Consider the following 17115-nt stretch of genomic DNA (forward strand, 5'->3'; position numbering starts at 1 on the left):
AGCTAAAGCAACCAAAAAGTCAGCCACACAGAACGCAGAAACAAGCACACAAACAAAAAAACAGGAGAGAAGACTTACGAGAGAGGTAGAAAGGTGTAGCTTGAGGAGAAAGAGAGGGTGGAATATGTAGATTTTCGAGATTTGCTCGTCTCAGCGCTGTGCTGTGGTATTCGTTCTCGACTCAGGGGTTGCCTCCGGATGTAGGCAGGAAGAAGTAGGATAGAGAAGAAGGAAGATAGAGAGGTGGAAGTACAGAGGATGACAGTATAGGCTCTGTTTGATAGAAAGAGAGAGAGAAGAAGAAGATTATGAAGAAAGAGGATGACTGTATAGGCTCTTTCTTGTGGCGTAGAGAAGAGGGAGAGAGAGAGAGAGGACAAGAGGATGACAGTATAGTCTCTTGATAGAGGAGAAGAGAGAGAAGAAGATATGAACAAGTCCTGTTGTCTAGGCCTGTTGTTGACACGGAGAGGGAGAAGAGTTGATCTCGACTCTGTGAAGAGGAGATATGAGGATGAGGACGGAGGTTAGGTCTTTGATATGGTGAGTAAAGAGAAGAGAGAGTCCTGGCCGTTCTCGACCGGATGGAAGAGGTTTTATGTCTTGTAAGGAGGAAGACAGGCAGCTCGAAGGCGCGTCTTGTCGTTGGTAGAGAGACGTTGTTGATACCAGGGGGGTTCGGCGTGAGAAGAAGAAGGGAGAAGAGAGAGTCAAGAGACGAAGATATCAACGAGAGTAACGAGCTGGATAGTCGAGAAGGTGATTATCGTGATTGAAGCTGCTGCTGTACGCGAGGAAGAAGAAGAAGAAGAAGAGAAAAGGAAGAAGAAGAGGAAGAAGTGAGATTTTATAGAAGAACAGGAGGAGTTCCCGATTAGGAAATAGGTTGATTTTTTTTTTCTGTGTTGATGCTCGGGATTTTCCAGCGTGTGAGAAGAAGAAACGAAGAAAAACTCTGCCCAGGAGGTTCTATCAGCTTCGAACAAGGTGAAAGAGTTGATCAGGACAAGCAACACAGTGAGAAGAGGACCGTTTTTACTGGTTGATCTGGTTGATCTAGAGGGGAGGCCGGAGGACGTTTTGTTTACTAGTTTGATATACGCTACTGTTCTGGAAGAGTCTCTGGCCAAAGTGAGGCCAAGGGGGACGCCGGCGGAGGCTCAGGTGGGTGTATAAGGCAGGACAAAGAGTCGAGGTTGGCCTCACTTCGTCTGGTACTGCTTGTGGTATCAGGGGGTAGTGATATGTATGATTTGGTATGATCTGTATGATATATTACCAGGCCTTTTTTGCCTGGCAGGTCTTCATTTGCTATTGTGCAATACTTGTTCGTTTAAACAAACAGAGGAGCTCTCTCCCGTGAGGAAAAAAGGAGATATAATAAAAAAAAGGAGGATAAAACAGGTCATCGACTCTCCCTGAAAGGCCAGGTTATCAAAGAGGCTGATATCAACAACTTCAACGAGACAGGTAACTCGCGCCTAGGAGGTATATGAGAGCACCTGAAGCATATGAAGCAATTAAGCACAAAAAGGGGGAGTGGAGAGTCCAGAGTACGCACTGCTCCGGTAGAAGAGCATTGTAGAAGCTGTATGGTTGTGCTGTTTACTCTTCGTCAGAGTCCTCGTCGTCGTCGTCGTCGTCTTCTTCCTCCTGGACGACCTTCTTGGCCGGCTTCTTCTTCTTCTTGTTCTTCTTACCCTTGGATCCGGTAGACTTGGCCAGTGGGCGCTCAAGGATGGCCAGCACCTCTTCGTCTGTGATCCTCTTGTCAGACTGGACCTTCTCCAGGTCGAGAGGTGGTGGAGCAGCCAGCCTGCTCAGGCCATTCTTCGTAATGACTGATTGCCGGTCAGTATATATACACACACATAAAGAGTAAAAAGCAAAGGGAACGTACCGACAGTGGTTAGTAGTCTGGAAACAGGGGAGCCGTCTGCCTCTCCAGCAGGCTCGTACTGGCGCACGACGCCTCCGCGGACACACTCGACGACACCGACCTTGCCGGCCCTCTCGTCGTCCAGCTGGCGCAAGCTAAAGGGGAAGGTTCCAAACTTCTTGACAATCTCGGATAGCGTTTGTCTGGAGCTGGGCCTCTTGAGGATGTAGGTGGTGGTGGTGCGGCGGTGCAGGGTTGGCCTGTGCTCGAGAGTCTTCACCTTGCCGGATCCCAAGCTGAGACCGACCTCGACTCCCCAGACCTCCTGGACCTCCGGGGTACCCTCTCCCTTGACTCCGGTTCCAGGGGCCACGATGATCTTCTTGGCTCCCTCGATCTCGTTGCGCTCGAACAGCCAGCTGGTGGTGTTCTCGACCACTGTACAGTCATATGCCTTGGCAACCTTCTCGAGCAAGCTGGATATCTTGGCCTGGGTTGGCGGCTTCTCGGCTGCAGCCTTCTTCTTCTCTTCTTCGGTTCCCTGAGCAACGAGCCCGGGAGGAACCATGAGCCTGAGCAGGAGCTCGTTGGCGTAGTAGGTAGCCAGCAGCAGGTCGGCTTCGCGGCCGGTGACGGTTCCTCCAACAACGACAGTGTCACAGACTATGGTTCCGAATCCATCGATCTGAGCACCTAATTGGATCTTGACGACTTCGTTGGCCTTGAGCTCCGTGGCAGCTTCCGCCGCATCTGACGTGAGCGGAGTGTATGGAGTCACAAACGAGCTGGGAGAGACGGTGGTCGGATGAGATATCCCTGCTCCAATCGTCAATCCCCTTTTCTTCTACAACAAAGGCCCGGTATAAAGGGGGAACAAGGGGGGGTATATAGAGAGGCGGACCTTTTGACACTTTCTTGCCCTTGTATACCTTGGCCACCTCCTCATCCAGCATCTTGTCGCCCTTCTCGCATAGCTCTATGATCTTTGCTCCCTCGACACACCATCCTATTATCTCCAGTCAACAATGCTCATTGAGCGGGTATACAGACATGCTTTGTTCGCCAGACACGCACACACACCTGAAACAGCCTCGAGAACCTTGTGTGAGATCTGAGCGGCAGTCTTATACTTGGTCAGAGTGTCGGGGTTGTTGAGCGTGTAGTCTAGGATATCCGTTAGCCATGGCTCACCCATACCAAGCTACAACATATAAACATGCGGAGAGTATCCAGGCAGCATCAAATACTGGCTATCTATAGAATCGACCATGGACGGCAGGAAGAAGCACTCCCATCTCTACTTGCTGGGGGGTGGCTGGTAGTAACTGACCTATCTCTGTGTTTTCGGCCATATCGACGGGCGACTTTGGACGACCCAGCAACGACAAAACGGAGGGACGAAGAGGTCGACTAGACGGAGCAGCAGCTTCAAGAGTGCAAAGCTAGGATTATCTTCTCTTCTTCTTCTAATATTACCTTCCTCTTCCTCTTCGGTGGGGTTGTTTGTTTTTTTATTTTTTGTTCGGAGGGGGAAAAACGAAGTGGGATTAATTGTGGGAAATTCTACCTTTCCTGCCCAATGACGTCGATGCAGAAGTACTTCTTTGTGCACCAACATTTGGTGGCGCAAGAAGTACCTTTCCACACCTGCCATGGACCTTGTTTACTGCAACCACCGAAGTAAAAACGAAGTACATATGAAGTACGGAGTCGAACCGTCCATGGATGTGCTCACCCCCAGGCTTCGGTCTCTCTTCTTAAGACCAGGATCAGAGAAGAACCGCTTTACGAGAGAACCAACCACTCCGGCACATGGACGTCATGACCCGCGCTGTGGTATATCTGAATGAAAGCCAGGGAGGAAAAGGAGGTAAGAGAGAAGAGGGACGGAGACGATGGGGGACGTCGAGCATGGCTCTCCCTATTTAATCTCCCTTCTCTGCTCCCGGTTGTCTCTTTGTTCGTTCTGTTCATCGAAGCAGTCGGCTGGCGATATTGGTTGCATCCTCGTATTCGATAGACAGGCGTTAACATGAAGCTAGGAAACTTGCTCTTCCGCATCCTCACGCATAACATTCGGTATGCAACCACCTCGCCGTCCGCGGGCGAGCAGCCGTGGAGTGTTCGAGCACCGCTGATTGTGAATGAGCTCGACTATCACACCCGTACGAGCCCGGAGAGCTTCGTCTGCCTGCAGGAAGCGCTGCACAAGCAGGTCCAGGACGTCCTCTCCGGCCTCAACTCGCACGTCCAGGATGAATGGGCCTACATTGGCGTGGGCAGAGACGACGGCAGACAGGGCGGAGAGTACTCTCCCATCTTCTACCGCCCTGGAGTCTGGGAGCTGATGGAAAAGGAGACCGTCTGGCTGTCGGAGACGCCCACGGTCCCGTCCAGGGGCTGGGACGCTGCCACCATCCGCATCGTTAACGTCGGGGTCTTCAGCCACCGCGCGTCCAACCAGACCGTCCTCGCCATGAACACCCACCTGGACCACAAGGGCACAAAGGCACGCTACGAGTCGGCCAAGCTGATCCTCGCACTCATCGACAAGTACCTCAGCAGTCGCTCCGACATCGCCGGCAACTTCCTGGCCGGAGACTTCAACAGCGAGGAGAACCAGGAGGCGTACAAGGAGTTCACCAAGCCCGGCTCGCCCATCGTCGACGCCTACAAGCAGGTCCCCAAGGCGAAGCACTACGGGAACGAGGCCTCCTTCACCGACTTCCAGGACAAAACTCCCGGCAGCCGTATCGACTATGTCATGCTTGGCCCCAAGAGGGGCTCTGCCCTCCCCTGGGCCTTCAACGGCTATGCCGTCCTCCCAAGCAAGTTCGACGACGGCATCTTCAACTCTGACCATCGCGCCGTCGTCGCCGACGTGACCCTGAAATAGTCTCCTCCTCTTTTCTACCATCTCTACGGCACCGGGCGCTATCCGCCCCTGCCCAGGCTGTCCGTATCCCATGCCTTAGTCCATAGCCATATACTCTGCATGCTCTGTATACTCCGTCTGTATGTCTGTATATTCCGTATATAAAAACCATCTCCTTTTTTTTTTATATCTTAGTCAGCAACACGTGGCGCTTAGTCATCCCAGCGCAAAGAAACACTTTTTTTGCGTTCTTCAAACACGCAAAGAAAAAGCGAACATTTTGGACGAAGAAACAAGCAAAGAAAAGAAGAAGAAAAAAAGGAGAAGAAGAAGCTGAATGATGTATACAAGTTTCGCATCGCATCTCGGTGTTTCTCCTCGCTGACTGAGGCCAATTCCTGACCTTTAGAATCTCTTCTCTTTTCCTTGCCTCGCCCCTTCGTTCATTGGATGCAAGCTTGTCCGCCTTCGACCGCGTCGTCAAGAAGGGCCCTCGGGGGATACTCTCTCTCTCTCACGTCGCATTCACTGCGCGATTCCGGTATGCCCTGATCTCTGTAATCTGTACCGTCTTGCCCCTTCGTCTTCACTGGAGCTTCGTGTTTTGTGATGTTATACCGGGTGTTGGACGCGGACTGAAAGGCGTCAGCCAGCTTGTTACAGATAGCGACTACATACATACATCGACTTTCAACCCACCATGCCTTGGCCAGAAAATTCCGAGGACGGTACGGTCCAGCCTGGTGTTGCGCTGATGGATTCACCGCAAGGTGCAGGCGCTGCCGGCAGCTCGTTGCAGCTCGAGCAGTCGGGCGAGCAGCCGACAGAGTCGCCACAGGAACAGCAATCACACAACGGATCCATACCGGCAGGTATCTTGGAAGGGAAACAGAACGCAAGAGCTGTAATGGGTGCTTCGGAGCTACCGGACGGCTCAGCTCAGCCTGCGGATAGCGAGGACGCCGTCAGACCCGCTGCCGGCAGCTCGAGCTCCCCTCCGCCAGACGCTGGCGTCACAAATGGAAACGGGGTGAGTCGGAAGCGGTCTCGTTCCGGTTCGATTATACAGTCTGTTCCTCCCGCAGTGGAGAACGATGGCCTGCCGCGCAAGACTCCGCTCGATAAGGTCCTCCTCGAAGATTACCTTTACCGGGAATGGGGCCATTCCGCGCTCGCTGCAACGAGGAACACCAGCCAGGAAATCCTTCGACAAAAGTTCCAGGAAAGGGAGTATTACCTTGCCCTCAACCAAGAGAGGCAGATGAATCCTGCTGCCATCTTCGGGCCGGGCTATGAGGGCTATGGCAACCCCAGGACGGACCTCAGGTCGCAGCATCCACAGCTTCTCTACCCTTCCAACCGAAGGCGGCCAGGCGGGAGGAAGGCGAAAGAGCTGCGGATACCGCGAGAGGACATGCTCACTCAATCCGACCAGGACGAACACCTCGTTCCAATTCGGCTAGATATCGATTGGGAAAAGGTCAAGGTGCGGGATACGTTTACATGGAATCTTCATGATCGCGTCACCCCCGTGGACGTCTTTTCTGAGAAGCTAGTGGAAGATCTGGGCCTGCCGCTCGAGTCTTGCGGTCCTCTGGTACGGCAAATAACCCAGAGCATCCATGAGCAGCTAGCCGACTTCTATCCTCAGGTCTTTATCGAAGACGAACCTCTGGACCCACATCTGCCGTATTCTGCCTACAAGAATGACGAGCTGAGAGTTCTGATAAAACTGAATATCACCATCGGGCAACATACGCTGATAGATCAATTCGAATGGGAGCTGAATGACCCGCATAACTCGCCGGAAGGGTTTGCAATCCAAATGTCTCAGGACCTGTCGCTACCCGGGGAATTTACAACTGCAATCGCGCATTCTATCCGCGAGCAGGTACAACTGTTTACCAAGAGTCTATACGTAGTCGCTTATCCATTCGATGGACGACCTATCGACGATCCAGAGTTGAGAGACGCATTCCAGCCATCTCCAATCCCATCTACCTTCCGCCCCTTTAACGTCGCCAAGGAATACACCCCATATCTCTACGAACTTAACGAAGCTGAGCTCGATCGGACTGAAGGCTCTATCTCCCGTGAACAACGACGACAGAAGCGTGTCAACCGACGAGGCGGACCGATCCTTCCCGAGCTTAAGGACCGCCAACGAACAATTCGGACCATGGTCGTTTCCTCGGTTATACCTGGATGCGCGTCTTCTATAGAAGAGAGCCGACTCTTCAAACGATCGAGCACCGGCCGACGTGGTAGGACGTCAGCCGGCCACCGCGATGGTCTGGATGACTCGGATTCTTCCGAGAGTGAAGAGTCTTCCATTGGATCTCCGGCCATGTCTCGTCTCAGCCAGGGAACCGCCAGGACAAGGGGAATGAGGCAAGCTTCTTCTATGGCCCAGTCAGCCATACGAGGCCAAATGGGTCGTTCTGCCACCCCAGAGACAACCGTAACTCACACGCACGAAACGAGAACTTCCGCTAGACGACAAAACTATCGAGAGGAGAGCTCAGAAGCCCCCGAAAGCCTCATTGTCCGATTAAAGATAAATCCAGACAAGCTACGCCGTTTCCTTCGTGACCTCAAGTCTAGCTCAAGGCAGTATACGGCATCTCCTGGCGGACCGTCGACTACTCCTACAGGGAAATCTAGCACTCGTGGGTCCATGGGACCTCCGCCTTCTCAAGGCCAGCCAGGCTCAGCTGTCAAGAAACCAATCAACCCACCACAATTCCATGGAGTCATTGATGCGCCACATCCATTGCCACCAGGAACCCAGCCGGTGAGTACTCCTCCATCCTTTTAAATATGTCCCTTTTTCTATTATAACAAGCTTGACTAACGAGAATGATATAGCCACCTCCCCCCCAGTGGCTCACCCAAGGCCTTGTAGGCCTGAAACGGCAATACCCCAATGACTCCTTTGAAGGAACAATGCGCTATACAGCGGTGGACCCAATTACAAACCTACCCATCCCCAACGCTGCGCAGACACATCCCGGGCAGAAATTACCATACAAATACTTCCCTCGAATTCGATGTAACGACTGTCCTGGAAAACTCTATACCCCCGGCCCAGCAATGACAGTTGAAAACTTTGAAGTCCATCTCAAAAACAGAAATCACAAGGAGGCCGTTGCAGCACGACTAGCCAGAGAATCAAAAGGAGGCTCAGGCAGCACCACTATCCCAAGGCGCACAGCAACCAACGCCACAGCAAGAGAAACCGATTCTTCCAGCGGACAGGCGACAGGCGATTCAACCGGTGCCGCATAACGCAATAATGAATTAAAATAATAATGCAAATGGACCGAATCGTCCTTTAGATTCCCTTGACAACAGTACGTTTTCATTCTTGGTTTCCATACTCGGCTACAACCGTGGCAGTGGTCGTGTTCATGTTTATTTCCTTGTGGGTTCTCGACGGAATTCGAGCGGATTTTCAATATCTTGGCATCATGCATATTTGTACGCTCCTTAAATGTTTCCATTAATACTTTTTTTTTTTTTGGTTCCTTGTTATTAGAATGGGATGCTCGCACCCTTGTTCCAGGCTACTGAGGGGAGTTGGTGTAGATGTTTCAATCAAAGTAACTTGTGAGATGTTCCCCTTGATGATGGACATGAGTAAATTCGAGTAATTAGTCGTTCAGACAGATATATCTCCTTGCTAGGTTGTATGTATCCCTTGAACGTCGAGGAAATGCTGTTTGGAATAGGAATTTATTGAACCTGGAAGCATCTAATACCGTAGGCTATGTACTGTTAACTACAAGCAACTAAATTGCAAGGAAATACAGACGGCCTTAAGGCCAAATAGAAGGAATCAGAGCAGCAGAAAAAGACACATATGTATATATTCACACAAAGATAATGCGGAGAGACCAGAGGCACATAAAAGGAAAAGAAGAAAGGCATGGTGAGCATTAACAAAGACACAATGTTCGGATCATGCTTTGGTGCTTTTCTTAGACCTGCCAGGTTTATTTTTCAATGGCTTGGATGTAGACTTTGTAGGCCGCCCTCGTTTGGGCTTTGGAGTATCAGCAAGCGGCGAGGATAGCTGAGGTGCTGGGGATGAAGATACAGCTGGAGTAGATAGGTCTTGGGGTACATCACTCATTTCGGTGTCCTCAGCTGTTTTGGGTGGCTTGTTATCTTGATCCTCATCATCATCTTCATCCTCTTCGGAGCCGTCATTATCACTTTCATCTACCGAATCTGGGACTCTTTCCGATTGCTTTCCTTTTCGTGTCGGCCGTTCATTCCACGTCTGCATTTCTCTATCGTCTTCTTCGCTGTCACCCTCGGCATAGCTGACGTTCATCCTCTTTGTACCTCTGCCACTCCTCCGTCGGTTTGCTGGTGAAGGTTGGATATCTTCACCCGCTTCAGAGCCCCAGTCATCATCACCCTTCGTTTTCTTACGTCTTGGTTCCTTTGAACGATCGCCACCAGCTGCCTTCTGGCGTATGGGAACAGCTCGGGATGTTTGATTTCCCCCCTTTCGTACCTTTTTTGACGATCCCCCATTCGCGTATGCTTCGTCATCATCATCACCGGCAGCCTGATTATTATTGTTAGATTTCGATTCGAGCTTTCGCTTCTTTCCCGCCACTACAGAGTTGGAGGAAGTCTTTGGTTTCATGAATTTCCGGACAACACGGTCTAATCTGTCTTCAACTTCCTCAGGCAGGAAGTTCTTCTCGGCCGTTGATTGAGCTACTTGGTGACTTGGTATATTTGCAAAGAGACTGCTTGGAAGTCGTATCTTTCCTGGAAATGTTTGAAGGATGTTAGCTACTCCGCTACCACCACTTCCTCCGATTTTGTGCTGCTGAGAATAACATTCTGAAAACATCCGAATGGTAGCTTGGGATAGATCTGAAAGGGTATGTAGCCGCGCTGACATAATTGGGGCCATATCGGGATCTGAGATTGCATCCTGTGCCTGCTTGACGCGCTGTGCAATATGAAAAATTAAGGAGAGATTATTTTCATTAGCAACTGCGGAGAGATAGAAGAGGATATATCGGGTGAAATCAAGTAGGTCATCAACTGTGGTAGCTTCGTCAGACGATTCAGGTGGGTAGTCAGGGTGATGCGCAAGGAGAGAGAGAAGACGAGCGAAGAGAGCCTCCATCGTCGTTTGAGATGATTGCTGGTCCTGGCCAGCCGCGGAAGTGCTTGGTCGGCGGGAAAAGAAAGAGGCTCTTGATCGGATCCATGTGAGTGTACTATCATAAAGGTTTCCGTTGGGTTCAAATGCGACAAGGAACGTAATGATGTACCATCTGGGATTGAGATTTGGTGTTTGTACAAGTCTCTTTTTGACTTGCCCAATGAACCCTCGTCTCACTTCGAGTAGAGGATCTTGGGTCACTAGTGCAATGGCATTGAAATTCTGGGGGGTAAACATCCGGTCACAGACCGTTTTCGAGGCGCAGAGTTTAACTACTAAATTTGCAGCTAGCAGACGAAGCCTAGACTTTTGTGAGGAAGGGGTATCATTGGTTTTGGAGAGCTCTCCTTGTTTCCCTATTAGAGTATTTAGGATCGCATAGACAGTGTCTGCATATTGCCTGAAATCTTCGTCCTTGTCAGAATGATCTCTTGAACGGACACGGTTCACAAGAATTTTGAGAGCCCACTCCTTCGCCTGCAGCTCTTCATCTACCTCTTCAGACCATGAGTATCCAGATTTTGCTTTTGGGTTGCGGTTTTTAAATAGGATCTGATCGGTAGCGATGTTGAGGATGGTATCTTCTTCCCGATCAATCTCCTTAGATGCGAGGAGGGTGAGTTGAGAGAGAGCCGCCAATTTCGTGAGGAAATGGTCTGATCCATAGCTGAACTTTTGAATGCTCTTCTTAACTAGATCTCGTGCATACATTTCTTTCTTTTCTGCGGTTGCCATAATTATAGAAACCGCACACTTTGCAGCAACCGGGGAGGAGCTGTACATCGCGTAATTGGTGAGAGCGACCTGAAATTGCTTATGAGTTGGGAGTTTTGCAGGTAACTTTTTAGCAAATCCAGCGCAGGCTTTCAGGATTTCCTCAACACTCGGATCGTCACTGTTTTGTGCGCTGGGAGCCTGTGACTCTAGATCTTTGCACATTTCTTGAACGTGAGTTTCAAGCACTTCTGGATTCTGTGAGGACGTTTCTCGGAGAATTTCATGCGCTGTATTGCCCAATCCATGCTCATCGGTTCTTGATATTTTCATAATACAGGGTATGTGGCTTCTGTTGAAAATCAAAGAGCTGCTGCGGTATATCAAAGGCATCAAGGATTCTAGCATGGTTGTAGTTGCAGTTGTACTTGAGGAAACGCGGTTAGAGAGTTCTCTTATGGCTCTGGCTACAATACGATAGTCGCTTGCAGCAGCCATGGCGAACCGGATGAGATGGTAACTGCGCCTATCGTGCATCTTCGCAAATTTCCAAAGATCTGCAGAAGCTCGCGAGGACTCCGGGAGCATTTTAGAGAGCTGATCAATGACTCTTGTTAGTTTGGCTTTAACAGCCTCTTCATTTTCATCCATAACACCACCCTATCAATTATGCATGTTAACCTAAAAGTGATTCATCTTTACTTTGTCAGGTTGTTTGGGAGAAACTTACGTTGTACTCCTCGCATGCAGTCAGGTAAAAGTCCATGAAAGCCCCCATTTTTAACTGTCGGGATTGAAAAGCGAAGAATACAATCTTTGATTTTTCATCTAGTCCATTGACTAATGTGAGTATGCGGCGAGCGCGGATAGAATCTGCATCGGAGTCATTGCCCTGGTTGTCTTTGGGTGTCTTGGGCTTTCCTTTGGCCTGTTTCGATTTTATTGGAGGGTAAGTAAGGGGCAAAAGCACCTCGAAGATCACATGGTCCAGCAGTACTTGAAGATCAAGGTCATTCGTATAATAAGCGTCAAAAATCTTTGAAGGTGCGTCTTTAAGGATGGTTATAACCTCTTCGTTATTTGCTTCGATATCTCCCGATGCAACTGCCCACATTTTGCCCAGCACGTTCATTGCTTGTTCACGTACCACATGTTTCCTGTCTTTGACTCGCTCTGCTAACACTGAAAGAAGAGAATCTGGCGCGGAAAGGCCGCCGTCAGCTCCAAGTTTCTTGATGACATCCTTATAGCCAAACTTGGCGATGGCCTCTACCGCAGCAATTCGAACCTTTTCATCAGCATCTCCAAGGGCCTTCGTAAGTCCGCTTACTAAGCTCTTTGATGCGGCAGTATTCAACCCAGTACCTCCCGCTGAAGTGAGTAGTATCCTTCCAATGGCTGTGGCCCAGGAGGCTCGTACGGAAGCAGACTTATCCTGGCGGCGGGTCAGGAAGCTTTCATAGGTCGAGGAATGGACTTGTGAAAAGGGCTTAGGAGATATAGGGGTTAGAAGAGCATTCACTGGTGAGAGGGCCTCCGTATCCTCGTTTAATGAATGGTGAGGATAAGCAGCAGGGTCCATGGGCGGATCGGCAGGTGGACCTGCAATACCGATGCCAGCTGCTAGATCACCGATAGTCTGTGTTGCGAGCAGACGAAGAGATATGGAGTCTGCGGATAACTCGGCCTCAAGCTGGGGGATGACGTTCTGCAGCACATCAGGACAAGCTCGCCATAATTCTCGTATTAATCTATGGGCCTTGTTCAGATCCTTAATGTTCTCTCCCTCGTCTTCCGAGTCGTCCAAACTATTCCGGCGTTGCTTCATCCCGTTCATGCCCGAGGAGCCAGAAGCATCCAGGATAACGTTGTTAAAGTATTGGCTGATGTAGCTTGTCAGTTTCTCCGGACAAGCATTACATATCGCTTTCGCCATATTATAAGCCGGGGGGTAGTCTTTCATTAATAGAGTGCCTTGTTTGGCGTCAATAACCCCAGTTGCACCTTTTTTACCTTTGCCAGCGGAGGTAGCTAACGACTGGTCTATAGCTCGAGGATCAACGCGTAAGAATTGTGCAACAATCACGTCAATCACCTCCGGCGCTAAGTTCGGTGCCTCGTCAATAATTGGGGCAAGAAGTCTCGTCATATCATATTCAACGTTCTTGGCTAAATCCTCTCCGGTTGATGCCTTTGAGGACCCTGATACTATATCGAAACATGATGAGAAAAGGGGAAGGATCAAGGTATCGGGTGCATGAACATCTGTAAGCAACACAATACTTTTGACATCCGCCAATGATGAAAGGACATATATGTGCTGGTCATTATATGCATTGGACGGGTCTGCTAGCGCGGGTATTATCGAGGTCACGATCAAGGTGAAGATGTCCTATAATCGCATGAAAAGGATAAGTCACGGTAACAATGTATATGAAAAGATGAGCCATATATAAGTACCTTTAATTGATTGACGGTAAAAGGAGCATTGGGGGCACATAAGCGCAATATATCAACAACGCAACAGGCTGTCCATGCGCGAACACCTTTATCCCTATGTCCCAGTAGGTGTCCTTCCGCAAGCTCTTGTGAGACCTTAGTCAATGAGCTTCGATCTGTATCTTCCTGATCTAGCGTTCGCAATTCAGAACCTAGTTCCTCAAGGCGTTGGAGGAGGTGTGCAACAGGTATAGCCTTCCCAGCCCGCCATGAGAGCGTCTGATTAAATTGAAGTTGGTGCAACGAAGTATTCCCGCCCTGCTCCTGCGCAGATTGTTCTTCTTCTTCCTCCTCCTCCTCTTCCACATCCACAGTTTCTTCTACAACTTTGGCCGGCGCCTTTGCGGCTTTCGCGTGTCTTGTGCGCGCGGGCATCGTATTACGGGCTCCTGACGGTGACCAAGCTCTAAGATGGTATAAAATAGTACTCTTAGGGTTTAACGGGATTCAATCGACCATGCGCCCCCCTGGAGAAGGCCCTCGTAGTATGAAGTGTCAAGTTTTCCGCTCGCGGATGGTTGGCTCCTTCACCGTCCAGCTCGGTGTTGGCCCAGGGCGCCCTTGGGGTACGCTTATGACAGATTCGAAGATGCCGGAGTGAGAGAGCCTTGAACAACTCAACACAGCCGACCAGATATCCCAATATACCTCACGAGGAGCCGTACTTATCAGCTTCAACTTGCGGAACCCGCTTCTTTACTCTCGTTCAAGCTTGCCCAGTTCAAAAGTTATCTCGATGCGCGAGCGCGTTTCGTCTTATGTAACCCAAATAGTATATCACGTGAGCGGCTTTACACGTGATTAGGTATCGACCGTTTTGAAGCTTAAAAATCAGCGTTTTATATTCAATATATGCAATAGTAATTCTAGGAGAGAGTAAGAATGGCTGAGGTAGGAATGTGATATATATTATGATAATTATGTCAAAGCTGGTAACAAATCTAAAAGAACACCGTCCATATATGCATACATACAAAACTCCATGAACACCCAACCTTTCCGCTTTTTAGTGATGAGAGAAGAAAAGAATACAAAAAATGTATATACCCTCACACTTTCGGAACGAAGCGACTCATAGCCCTGATTCTAGCCCCGTATACATAAAACAGTATGGGAACAGGAATCATGGCCACCGTTATAAAGCCCAACAGACTGCCAGCCCATGCAACTCCAAGGTTGTGGAACATCTGTGAGGCGAACATAGGAAAGGCAGCTCCCAGAAGACTGCGGATGAATGTGTTCGCTGCCAGTGCTGAATTGGCATACACAAGATAGACGTCGACGACATAGTTAATGCCTTGCAAGAAAATGATGATCAAGCCAAAGCCGATGGGTATACCAGCGATCACTTGGGGCACCCATGTGATATGTGGTGATGATGTCCAAGAGAACCAGAACAAGCCTGCAGGTAGAGTGAAGGCAGCGAATATCATAGGTGGTAGACGATCTTCTGGAACAAGGCGTCCGGTTGCTTTGAATTTTCGCGCGTATTGATGTTTGCTTATGTAGATGAGAACAGCACATCCCAGTAGGATGCCAATAGCGAGGCCAATAAATGGAAGAGCTGCGACACCAGGGTGTTTCCAGCCTCGGACTTCCTGGAAAGAGATTGGGTAGGCGAAGAAAAAGAGGTAGAGGATTCCGTAAACGATAGCAAGGTAGAGGGTGGTTAGAGAGAGAATTGGCTCTAGGATCAACATCTCAAACGGACGACTTAGATATTTATTGATTATATCGTTGAATGTCAGGGGTGATTCGTCAAGGGTCGAATGGAGAGCCCAGTTCTTCGTTTCGTATCGAAGTCGTGCAGCTCGATTCTGTAAAATCACTGGTGCGAAGGTCTCGGGAAGGGTGAAAACAGCAGCAAGTCCAACAGCGGCATCGATGATGAGTGTAATCCAAGAGGTCCATCGCCAACCCAGGTGTGAAGGGACGATGAAGCCGCCAATGATCGGCCCAGCAGTCGGTCCCAAGAATGTTGCGGCGCAGAAACCAGCTGCTGCGATGCCACGGTCAACAGGCTCCCAAATATCAACCAGAGCGCCACCAACGACTGCAAGAGTAACAGAGCCAAATGCTCCGACCAAAAATCGACATATCAGGATAGTTGCGAGGTTCTGTGCTACAGCAACGGGAATCTGGAAAATAGCTGCAATGATAAAGCAGATGAGCATGGGAAGACGTCGACCATATACTTCGGAAAGGGGTCCCCAGATTATAGGCCCAAGAGCAAATCCCTTTCATCCCAATTAGTAACCTTTTTGGCTTCACCGGCAGGCATCATATTGTATGCACTCACCAATACGATAAGACTCGTTGCAAGGGTAGTAACTTCTACTGATACACCATAAATCTCTGCCGTTACCGCCGTGGCTTGACTGAAGACGCTGCTCGCGAAGGTGATACAGAAGGTCAAGAGGGATAGCATCATAGTGATGTACCATTTTCGCATACGGCTGAAATTCCTTGGGTTCTCGGGGTCGTCAGGGCCATCCCAGGTCACAATATCCGGATTCTTTGGAGGTTCATCGTGTATTGATTGTGGAGGCGAGACAATGGATCCGGGTCTTTCCCCTTTTTCAAGGTCTCTCTCGCCTAAGGCCGACTCTTCGGATGAGTTGATGTTATTCTGAGATGCTTCTAAGCCATGAGGCTGGGTTTTTGGATCCATCGAGTAAGATGCGTTTGTATTCTCTGCCATGTATACCACACTGAGTATGCTAACTAGTAGCGTAAGTATAATAGAAAGCTAGACAACTAGAGAAATGGTCTTTGGTTATTCACATCCATAATTAGCCAACAACTGAATACATACACGGATATATATATATCCAAGAGGACTATTCGAAATGCATCAGGGGCTTTGACAGCACTCGGAGCCGACTTATCCAGGACCGACAGCTGTCCCGAGATGACATATCCTCTCGAGTGTGCGGACGCAAAGGAGCGTATCGATTAATAAAACAGAGTTCCTCTGATGCTTGTACTCGATACTTCGCATCCTTCGGATGCTAGCACAGTAAGTTGCATATCCATACATGTAGCTTGGACATGATATTAGGTATACACCCCGGCAGAAGTTTGCCGGTGAAAAGGACAAGTTATTTTCTAGCCCCGGAAGTCTAGAAAAGAAATAAAATAGATCAGCAGTAGCCAACGTCCAGTATGCAGTTGGGTATAAAACATCATTCGTCCATGGTCTTTCGAACAGACAAGGGCCTACCAAAGAACTCCGGGCCTGCTGACATGACGTCACAGCCATGTCCATTTCGCTCCGAAAAGATGCATATTATTATGAACTGCTTCTCGTATCATATCTGTCTGCAGACTTATCATTTAATTCCTGCACAGATGAAGGCTTGGGCCAAACAGCTCCTGTAGGCATGCCGTCCCCGGCCGGCCCACGACCGACGGTGTCATAACTAGCGCTGTCCCATATATATAAGGTTGACAATCGGACTTAAGAGGATTCGGCCCACGTTATCAACCTGGTAAGTCCGATAGTTAAATAAAACGACATGTTGGAGGAAGATGGTTATTGTTGTCAGTCGCTCGAAAAGTGGCTCGCATAACTAGTACCTAAGCTCACCAGGTTCCCCAACTTGTTCTTCTGAGTGAGGCTGCAACGTCGGCAGTCAAAAGGCGAGCGTCTCTCCGTTTATGCCGCTATGTATAGGATTTGCTCTGCTGAGAATGCGCCCGCCGTGCCCGTATTCTAGAGTCTATTATCCGATTAGCTATAGCGCAACGACCAGAATGCACGCGAAATTAGGCAAACATTTAAACAGCTTCTGAGTATGTACAAGCCCACCCTTCTCAGACCAGGTAAGCCTTTAAAACGAAAAGATGCTGATAGTTTGCAGACAAGATGAATGAGAATATGCACAGGAGAAAGGAATCGCCTCGTTAATATTATTTAAATATAATACATGCTGGTGTATATGAATCAATTCC

At 49.3% G+C, this 17115-nt stretch overlaps 5 protein-coding genes across 5 annotated transcripts; 2 read left to right on the top strand and 3 right to left on the bottom strand.

Annotated features, from left to right (window-relative positions):
* Positions 1-1605: 1605 nt before the first annotated feature.
* Positions 1606-3231, bottom strand: MCYG_03886 (curved DNA-binding protein; the record flags this gene model as incomplete). Its single annotated transcript, XM_002848334.1, has 5 exons — positions 1606-1830; positions 1872-2723; positions 2809-2885; positions 2960-3043; positions 3210-3231. The coding sequence occupies 5 exons, from the start codon at positions 3229-3231 to the stop codon at positions 1606-1608; spliced, it is 1260 nt and encodes a 419-aa protein (XP_002848380.1).
* A 469-nt stretch (positions 3232-3700) lies between these two features.
* MCYG_03887 (endonuclease/exonuclease/phosphatase family protein) lies at positions 3701-4775 on the top strand (the record flags this gene model as incomplete). The annotated part of the gene is made up of 2 exons (XM_002848335.1): positions 3701-3749; positions 3922-4775. The coding sequence occupies 2 exons, from the start codon at positions 3701-3703 to the stop codon at positions 4773-4775; spliced, it is 903 nt and encodes a 300-aa protein (XP_002848381.1).
* A 679-nt stretch (positions 4776-5454) lies between these two features.
* MCYG_03888 (YlSNF5) lies at positions 5455-8042 on the top strand (the record flags this gene model as incomplete). Its single annotated transcript, XM_002848336.1, has 2 exons — positions 5455-7548; positions 7638-8042. The coding sequence occupies 2 exons, from the start codon at positions 5455-5457 to the stop codon at positions 8040-8042; spliced, it is 2499 nt and encodes an 832-aa protein (XP_002848382.1).
* Positions 8043-8715: 673 nt separating this feature from the next.
* Positions 8716-13536, bottom strand: MCYG_03889 (bimD; the record flags this gene model as incomplete). Its single annotated transcript, XM_002848337.1, has 3 exons — positions 8716-11322; positions 11393-13054; positions 13123-13536. The coding sequence occupies 3 exons, from the start codon at positions 13534-13536 to the stop codon at positions 8716-8718; spliced, it is 4683 nt and encodes a 1560-aa protein (XP_002848383.1).
* Positions 13537-14210: 674 nt separating this feature from the next.
* On the bottom strand, positions 14211-15862 carry MCYG_03890 (polyamine transporter 1; the record flags this gene model as incomplete). The annotated part of the gene is made up of 2 exons (XM_002848338.1): positions 14211-15398; positions 15461-15862. 2 exons carry the CDS (start codon positions 15860-15862, stop codon positions 14211-14213), a joined length of 1590 nt encoding a protein of 529 aa, XP_002848384.1.
* Between the last annotated feature and the right edge of the window lie 1253 nt (positions 15863-17115).

Source organism: Microsporum canis, genomic scaffold (genome assembly GCF_000151145.1).
Source record: "Microsporum canis CBS 113480 supercont1.3 genomic scaffold, whole genome shotgun sequence".
Lineage (NCBI taxonomy): Eukaryota > Fungi > Ascomycota > Eurotiomycetes > Onygenales > Arthrodermataceae > Microsporum > Microsporum canis.